General features: G+C 60.7%; 1 protein-coding gene across 1 annotated transcript; it reads left to right on the top strand.

Annotated features, from left to right (window-relative positions):
• The first annotated feature begins 517 nt into the window (after positions 1-517).
• PPP1R1B (protein phosphatase 1 regulatory inhibitor subunit 1B) lies at positions 518-9,087 on the top strand. Its single transcript, XM_037140588.2, has 7 exons — positions 518-994; positions 2,595-2,655; positions 2,988-3,010; positions 3,356-3,431; positions 6,588-6,791; positions 8,073-8,192; positions 8,280-9,087. Exons 1-7 carry the CDS (start codon positions 914-916, stop codon positions 8,327-8,329), a joined length of 615 nt encoding a protein of 204 aa, XP_036996483.2. The 5' UTR covers positions 518-913; the 3' UTR covers positions 8,330-9,087.
• Positions 9,088-9,310: the final 223 nt, after the last annotated feature.

The raw sequence follows: 9,310 nt of genomic DNA, 5'->3' as shown, positions 1-9,310 counted from the left end.
GACGCCCCCCCCCAACTCCCCAGCCATAGGCACCGCAGGGCCGCTGGCACTCACACTCACACACACACACACACACACACACACCCCGCCTTGATGACTGACACGTGTCCTCCCACGCGCAGCCCGCTCTCTCGCACGCACTCGCTTTCCAGGACACCCCCATTCACAGCGTGACATGCTGGTGGCACTCTCTTCACGACCTCATAGGTCTCCCCGTGATATTTCGAGTACCCGGCCGGGAAGGGGTTAACGCCAGAGTCCCTCGGCCCCTCGCCCCCGCCCCCGGAGCCTCCCCACGTCGTCCCCCCGCTGGACTCTATCAATAATGCAGCTTCAAGTTCTGGGGCGTCGGTAGGGGGCCCCCAGCCCGCTCCCCGGGCCCGGCTCACACTCCCACCCTTCGCCCCGCCCCCGGGAGAACGCGTTTCTCGGTGCTCATTGGCCGCCTGCCCCCTGAGCCCGCCCACCCGGCCCCCGGGCGCCAGTCCCAGGTGAGGGGCCGGGCTGGGGACCCCGCGGCCGGGGCCAGAGGGCTGAGTGCAGGCGGCCGGGAGACAGTCCGAGACGGAGAGCGACGCGAAGGGGCCGAGGAGCGGCTCGCAGAGCGAGGGGAGGACGCGGCGGCAGGAACACGCCGACCAGCGAGCCGGGGAGCCCACGGGTGGGAACGCGAGGGGACCGAGGCGCGGACCGCGCGCGGCGGGCGGGCCCGGGGGCGGGCCGGGCGGCGGCGACCCCATCCTCCCGCGTGTCCCCCTCCCCGCGCGCGGTATTTTTACCGGCGCGCGCGCAGCCCTCGCGCTCCTCGCCTCTCGCACCCGCGGCGCCCGGAGCAGCGCGGGCGAGCTGAGCCGGGAGCGCAGCCCGGGACCCCGAGTCGCGCGGCCCAGCCCCACCGACCACCCCGCCCGCCATGGACCCCAAGGATCGCAAGAAGATCCAGTTCTCCGTGCCCGCGCCCCCCAGCCAGCTGGACCCCCGCCAGGTGGAGATGGTAAGGGGGCCGCGTCCCACCCCCCGCAGCTCCGCACGCGCCCGGTGCTCCCGGCGCCGCGGGGTCGGCGCTGGCCTGCGGGACGCGGCCGACGGGGAGTCCCGGGCTGTCTGACCCGGCAGCGCCTGAAGTTCGCTGGAGACTTGCGCAACTTTTTCCCGGGGCCTCGGTCCTGATCGCCGCGGCGGAGCGTCGGGGCGGGCCAGTCCGGGCCGCACGGGGAGGGCGAACTACCCTCCGGACCCAGCACGTGTCCTTCCCTCGGCTGCCACCGGGACCGCTGTGCCCCGGGCCGGGCGGCGCCGGTCAGATGTGAGAAACCCCATCCCCTGACCCGCTGTATAGAGCGGGGACCCCCGGCTCCTCCGCCCCACGACCCCATCCCTCTAATGCCGCCCCGGGCGGGGGTCGCCACAACCTTGTTCTGACCTCCTCCTGATGAGGCCCCAGGCCGAGCCACAACATCACAGGACCGGGTCGGGGGTGACCCGTCATCGCAGAGGCCAGACCTGCTCACGGGGGCGACTGAGGTCTCTGGGGGAGCCTTCCTGGTGGCTGAGAGGCCCCGAAAGTTGGGGAGGAGGTGGACGGAGGGAAGAGGGCCCCGCCCCCCACAACCTAGACCCATCCACTTGTTGCTGCGTCTCAGTGGACTCCCAGCTGAGCGATGAGAGCGCGGCCAAGTCTTTGGGGTGGCGCTGGGGTCCACGGCCGGAGCCGCCTCTGGTCTGACCCGCTGTGTCGGAGCCTGCCAGGGGGAGGTGGCAGTTTCAGCTGAAATCACCTGGTTCTCTTGGTGCATTTCCCTGGAGCTCAGAGGGGACCTAATTAACCGACAGCTGGTTTGATTGCTGAGCTTGGGGGGGGGGGTAGTGACTGGGAGTGCTCTGTGCCCCCTCCACCCCACACCCTTACTATTCAGCTTGGCTTGCACACCAAGCAGGGCAACTTGGCATTTTTTTTAAAATGAGGGCTGGGCTTAGAGTTCCACAGCCTGAGAGAGACTGCTAGGGGGGCCCAGACCCAGGCCCCCAGAGATGCCCTCCTGGGCCCTTTGTGGGCCTGCTGCTCGGGGCCCACGGCTCAGCCGCACCTGAGCACCAGTGCGAGGCTGGAGGTGGCTGCAGTGCCCCCGCTCGGCCTCTGCAGCTGGATCCAGTTTCTTTGGAGCCCTTGAGCTGACCTTAGGTGGGCAGGGCCACGTGGGCACCGTGGCCCATGGGAACCTTCCACAGTCAGCTTCAGCTCTCGAGGTCTGATGTCTTCAAAAACCAGGAGAGGAAGGGCCTTGGTAGGGGACGACAGAAAGGGAGGTGCTGGCTGTGGATTAGCCATGGAGTAGGATGGGCGTGGGCTGGAGCGAGGTGGCCTTCAGCACCTTGCTGAAACTCTCTGAGCCTTGGGGGCTCACCTGAGTGAAGTGAGGGTATTGGGAGAGCTACCGAGTTCCTTTGAGCTCCGACAGTCTTTGATTCACAGGTTCCCTGGAGACTCTAGAGCACTGTGTGTTCCCTGCTGCCTGGGGGGGGGGTACTGCTGTGGGGGGCTGCAGGTGTCTGGCCCCCCTCCCACCTCTCCACCTTGTTCTTCATCCCCTTAGATCCGGCGCAGGAGACCAACCCCTGCTATGCTGTTCCGGCTCTCTGAGCACTCCTCACCAGGTGGGCCCTTCCCTGCCCCTGCCCCTGCCCAGCCCCAGCCCCACCCTAACTGCGATGGCTTCATGGGGCGCTTGCCAAAGTCCCCTGAGTAGAAGATGGAGCAGAAGGGGGGCAGGGAGCGGGTAAAGTCTGGGAGCCCAATGCTCCCTGAGTACATTATTAATGGGCACCTCCCAACACTAGGAAGGAAGGAAGGAAGGAAGGGGCACACTTTCCCTTTTCCTGGAGGTTGACCATCTGGGGAAAGTAATTCGGACTCTCTTTCTCCCTCCCCCCTCTCTCTCCCTCCTTTCCGTTCCTCCTCCCTTGGATTCGCTGACGGCCTTCCTCAGAGGAAGAGGCCTCCCCCCACCAGGTGAGTTTCCAGGGGCAACTGGAAGGAGGAATGCGGTGGGTTGTCTGGGATTACTTCCCAACCAACACAGGGTGCCACCCAGGAGGACACATTAGCATATCAATCGCACCTCTGGGGAGAGTGCCTGGTGTCAGGATGTCACAGGCAGATCCTTCTCTGCTCTTGTCTTTGCCCAGACCGGGGTGAGGCCTCTAGGACCTTGGGCCCCTGCCCTGTGCCAGGCCACAGTAACGGGGTGGCTTGGGGCCAAGGGGCGGCCACACCCAGCCCGGTCTGCCCAGGCTGCTCCGGTGGGATGGGGGGGGCCTGCAGTGAGCCCATTTAACCTGGCGTCTTCCCTGGCAGAGAGCCTCAGGAGAGGGGCACCACCTCAAGTCGAAGAGACCCAACCCCTGTGCCTACACACCCCCCTCGCTGAAAGGTACTATCCCTCACCCAACAGTCTGGCTGTCCCTCTGACCCCTGGCCCTGGGCTGACATTGGGGGAGGGAGGTGAAGTCTTGAGCTTTTGTCAGTGGGCAGGCTTGTCCTGTACCCCCTAACCCCTGCTTAGAGGCCGGTTGGGTCCTCCTGAGACCTTGCGAAAACGGAGGTGTCTGGAGGCTGGGGAGGGTGACCGGCCTGAGCCGGCAAGTGGGCATCGACTCGAGAGACTAGCTCTGCATGGCCCCTGCAAGTACAGCCAGAACACCTCCCACTCCCCAAAAGGCACCTTCTTAGGCTGCACCCCTTCCTCCCCTCTCCCACTGGCATAACACTTGCACAGGTCTGCACGCCGGGCGCTTCTTCCTGCTTTTCCTTTCTGTGCGCCATGCCTCACTGGTGGGCACTGGGCAAGGTAAGGGAGTGAGATTTGGTCCCTCCCATCTCGGGGCCCTTGCCTCGAAGGGTCAGGGAGAGTTACAGAAGAGAGGATGTTTAAGTCTGGATTTGAACGATGCAGGTGAGGCCTGGACAGAGCATTCCAGGGAGAGGGAAGAAGGTGTGCAGGGGGAGGAAGTACGGAATCACAGGGTCTTTAGGGCCAGCCTGCAGACTTGGCTGGAAGCGGGGCGCTGCGGAGGTGCACTTGGCAGAGGAGATGGCTGAGTGGAGGACGGAGTGGGTCTCTTCCTGACTAAGCCTTAGGAAGCCTTTCCACGCTTACTGCAACATCCTCACCTTGACATCCTCACCTTGACATCCTCACCTTGATATCGCCTGAGGCTCTTCCTGCCTGGCCAGCCCCCCCTTCCCACAGAGAGAGGGCGGGAGACCAGAAGGGTGTGCTGAGAGCTCCTTCCTGGTGGGTTTAATGAGTTCCCAGCTCCAGCCAAAATCAACAGGTGCACCTGGCAGCCTGCTTGCCAGGGTTGGGAGCAGAGAGGACAGGCTGGGAGGAGAGGAGAGATGGGAAGGGGCCCTTCCTCTGCTCCCAGGACAGGACGGTGAAGGGACAGCAAACAGGCCGTGTGGTTCAGCACCTGGAAGGGCTTCCCACCTGCAGGGATGTGGGGAAGGCCCAGCCCTGAAGCAGGCATGGGGCGGGATAGGAATGGCATCCTCTCTAAAGGGAATATAAGAAATCCCTCCTTATCCTGGGTTGTGGGGGCACAAGTGGACGTGAGGAAAAACCATCTCTTGGGCTCTCGACTGTGAGCATGGGGCAGAGGCCAGGTGAGGAGCACAGGGCCAAGGCTTTCTGGGCACCCTGCAGTGGCCAGAAATGTGCCCCACCCCTACTGCCCCTTTGAGCTGAGCATTAGCAGAGTCTGAGTGGGGAGAAGCAGGTGGGGGGGCTGGGACAGGTGTGGCAATTGGGTTGGGGCTGTGCTGGGGGGGACCTTTGAGTTTAACAAGGGAGAGGGGGGTTGGAGGAGTTTAGTTGGAGGGAGAGAAAGGAGACAGCAGGGAGGGGGAGGGGGAGACCCCGAAGAGCCCTGAGAGAGAGGCACGCGGCACTGCGCACGCACGCAGGAGCTCAGGCAGGAGCTCACGGGCGCCAGCACAGGCCCTGTGCACCCCTATTGTTGTCACTGTGGCTCACGAACTGAGCTGAGCGCTCCTCCTCCAGCTGGGGGAGAAGGAGGCTGCTGGAGCTGCCGCCCCCTCTCCTCCCTTCTCCCCTCCCTCCAACCCTCAGAGGACCTTTCTGTACCTGAAGGGCACAACTTTGTAGGCTTTGACCCCTTTCTGGGCAAGGGAAGGCACCTGGCAGGATCAAGGTCTGCAGGGGAGAAACCGAGGGCCCCTGGGGGAAGGCGGATGACATTGAGTCTTGGCTGAGGGGTCTCTCCAAGGCAGAGCTCTCATACTTGGCTCAAGGTGAAGTTTCGCAGTGTCCCCAAGGCCAGGGCAGGGCCATTTATTGTGCTTTTATTGCCTGGGTAGCTTGCCCAGAGCCAGCGGGAGGCACTGGGCTGGGAGCTCAGGGCGGGGCGGGGCAGCGGGCACAAACAATGCACCCTCTGTGCCTGTCCCCGAGTTGGCAGGAGCTCGGTTCCCTGCTCTCTGCACCGGAGGTTTCCAGCCTGGATCTACCTCTCTGGGCTTTCTGAGAGGTGGGGCTGCCTGCAGACCACGATGGAGCTACAGAAACCCCAGCCCTAAGCTTGCCAGCATCTTGTCTGTGGGCTGTGAGTTTTGTGACCCAAATGCTCTAAAATCCCGCCAGCTCCTAGCTCTTCTGCTGCCTCTGCCTCAGCCACTCCTCACAGTGTCCCCTCAGCCCCTGCCATTCTCCCACAATCCCCCAGCCCTGGCCCCTTTCTCCAAACCACCTGGTCCTTTCCATCTTTTGGAAATTTCTCTCCAGCTGCCCACACAGTTCCCTTCCTAGGCCCTATCCCAGCAGGCCTTGGTGGTGTTGGGGGGGTGGGTGGTGTTTGCTGCTTTCTAGGTCACCACAGAGGGAGCTGGAAGCTTGGGGATGTGGGTCAAGATTGTGGGGGCCGTGTTGAGCATGCCACATCCCTAGGCACAGACTTCACTGGCTGCAGACTATTACGTCCTCCATCTCAGAACTGTTCCAACCTCCTAGAGACTGGGGCAGAGGTGCATGGGGTGGCATCAGTGACGGGGCAGTGCCAGGAGGTGTCAACCAAGCCCAGCAATAGGGGTGGGCAGGATTGGGGTGAGCAGTGAGCCCTAAACAGGCTGGGTACTCCCCCAGAAATTGACAGGCACAGAGCCCCTGGGCTCTGGCCTAGGGGCTCTGTGCCTTCTGTCCGGGGCTGTAGCTGGTGGACACTATGTCCAGTACCAGGTCCTTGGAGAAGCAGGCTTCCCAGCCATGGAATGTTAAGCTGCTGTTGTGCTCGCCTGGTCTTGTCCGGCTTGGTGCCCTAGGGCCTGCTGCCAGCCTCTGGGGGGCCAGCATCTCTGGACAGATTAGGAGCCAAATATGATCAAGAGTCTACCTCCCACTGCTTCAGCCCTGGTCTGGCCTGTAGCCTTCAGCTCTTGAACTAGATGCCTGAGAAGATTAACTCTGCCTTCAGCCCAAGGAAGGAGGCTGGGGCCTGGGCCACAGGCCTCTCCAGCTACAGGGGCTGCTTCTTGGGCCTGGCTGACCCCGTCTTGGGTGCTCCTTTGGCAGCTGTGCAGCGCATTGCCGAGTCTCACCTGCAGTCCATCGGCAACCTGAGCGAGAACCAGGGCTCAGAGGAGGAGGATGAGCTTGGGGAGCTTCGGGAGCTGGGCTACCCAAGAGAGGAAGAAGAGGAGGATGATGACGACGAAGAGGAGGAGGAGGAGGAGGAGGACAGCCAGGCTGAGATCCTGAAGGGCAGCAGGGGGTCTGGTAAGCTGAAGGGGCTTTTATGAAGCCTGGGTCCAGCCACCATGGGTCAAGTAGAGTCCTCCTCAAGTGTCCTGGGACGTCCCCTCCCAGTTCAGTTTCTCACACATGTGAACTGTGATCATAGTACGAAGACCCCCCCATCCTCTCATGCCAGGGGATGCCTCACAGCTTTATCTAACACTGGGGCTGCTCCCATCCCTGACTCATTGCCTCCCCCAATTAGGTTTCTCCTAATAATTCCTCTCTTCCCTAAGAATTTTGTGTCAGGACCCAAGAAAGGACTCCCATTCATGGCGGTGAGAGGGTGCAAGGAGATGCAGGGGTAGAGGACCAAGAGTGTCTAATGTCCTCGTCACCTGCATTTCTGAACCTAGGATATGGTCTCTGTTGGGAGGCTGAGGCTGATAAGTCCTCTCTCCAGGACCCTTGGGCCTGTTTCCCCTATTTCCTAGGCTGAGGTGAGAGGGTGCCCTCTAGCGTCTAGACGGAGAATCTAGGATTCAAGAACCAATCTGGTCCTCAGCACCTCCAACCCCACCTACCTGGGAAGGGCCTGGGAGGGAGGACCTCAGAGCCAGAGGCTCCAGGTCCAACAATCTCCACGAAGGGTCCCAAGGCCCAGAGGATTTCTAGGCAGGAAGATCTCAGACCCTCGTGGCTGTGGGTCCCATGCCTAGCCATGGAAGGCCGCACCACATCTATTCCTCCTAACTTTAGGAGGAATACAAAACTTTATGGTCCCACTATTTAAGGGATTGAAACCAGTTGACTGACCCTGCTTGATGCATCAGTCTTTACACCCAAACAGAATGGCTTGGGCCTCCTCACTGCCTCTCTGGCCATCAGGGCATCAGCCGTGGGAGCAAAAGCTCTCACTGGAGGAGTTGTCAATGCCCACTAAGACCCCCCCAGAACAGGTGGAGAGGAGATGACAGGAGACTGTTCCCTTGGGGTGGGGGTGGAGCAGCGGGGCAGTGAGTGGATTAAATGGCAAGACTACCAAAGAGCTATATCTATTGCCACTACTCCCAGAGTGGCTCCTGGGTGCCCGAGCTGGGCTTGGGAGGGTGCTAACTATTATCTTACTTAAGGTAACCTACACAGTTTCCCTCTTACTACCCCCTTCGGAAGAAGTTACAAACTGAATTATCTAAGTCACATGGCTAGTCATTGGCAGAGCTGTCCTAGTCCAGCGCTCTCTCCACTGGAGATGGATGGAGTATACCATGATGGATGGATACTCAGAGTCTGTGGCTTCATCTTTTTTTCCCCTGTCCCAAGCTGGGCAGAAGACAACTTGCGGCCAGGGTCTGGAGGGGCCCTGGGAGCGCCCACCCCCTCTGGATGAGCCCCAGAAAGATGGAAGCTCTGAGGACCAAGTGGAAGACCCCACACTAAGTGGTGAGGCTTGGGGGTGGGGTACAGGGAGATGGAGCTGAGATCTTGGGAGGGATACTCAGGCCCTGGATCCCTCTGCTTGTTTTGCAGAGCCCGAGAAGGACCCACAGCACCCTGCACACACTGTGCCTGGCACATAGGCACTCAGCCCTGTATCTCCCATAAGGAAGTGGAGGGGACATCGTTGTTTCCCAGAAACCCACTCAGTCCCCATCCTAATTTTCTACCCTTCCCCTCACTTGCTAGAGCTGTGGCTTTTGACTTCTAGACAACTAAAACTGGTCTTTGCTTGTTTGCCCACCTTTGGCTGATGCCCAGAGTCCTGGGCACTTGCTGCCTGATACCTACCTCTGCCCGTCGTTCCCCTATTCACCCAGTGGGAGGCAGGACATGAGAGAGCTTGCTTGGAAAATCTAGTACTCAAAGGACAAAGATTCGTTCTTCACAATTCTACTCCCAGACCCCCTCCCTTGGGCACAGGAAAGCCCCAGGGCAGGCCCCTAAGAGGAGGAAAGCGGGTACAGAGAACCTGTAGGTGCCCTAGATCCTTCTCCATCCCCCACCTCCTAGGGGGGATTCCCAGTCTCTACCCGTCCTACTGGCTTCTACTAGGGCTGAGGATTCAGGTGTCCCTCTCTGCAGTTTTTACACTTTGGGAATCTTCCCCTATCACCCCTGCTCCCCAACCTGGGTGCCTAGAAGATGGACTGGCAGAGGATGCTTCATTGCATTTTGTTTGTGCTTTGGTGCCAGGAATGCCACCTAGTATACATCCTTAGAGGGGTTACATGTTGAGGGGAGCCAGGTCCTTCCTGTCCTCCAGCTGCTCTGCTACCTTCCCCTTTTCCTTGACTCGACCTGAACTGCTCCTGTGCTGTAATAAATCTTTGTAAATAACTGTGCTGAGACTCCTTTTTTCAGGGAAAATGAAAGGGAGGAGGAAGTAACAGGTTCCTCCTTCCCAACCCCCATGTTGAATGAAGGCCTGGTTGGTGGTCATTCAAGGGTCAAGGCCTCCACTCTAGGGTCCGATTCTCTGGTCCAGGAGTCTTTCCTGCAGAAAACAAGCTCGGGATACCCTTGGGAAGGACCGTGAAAGTCCTAGATCCTGCTGGGGAGAG

The sequence above is a fragment of the Artibeus jamaicensis genome, unplaced genomic scaffold, assembly GCF_021234435.1.
Source record: "Artibeus jamaicensis isolate MK-2021 breed Jamaican fruit bat unplaced genomic scaffold, CSHL_Jam_final contig_1998, whole genome shotgun sequence".
NCBI lineage: Eukaryota > Metazoa > Chordata > Mammalia > Chiroptera > Phyllostomidae > Artibeus > Artibeus jamaicensis.
Note: the sequence above shows the minus strand (reverse complement) of the source record. Positions and strands in the feature narration are given on the sequence as shown.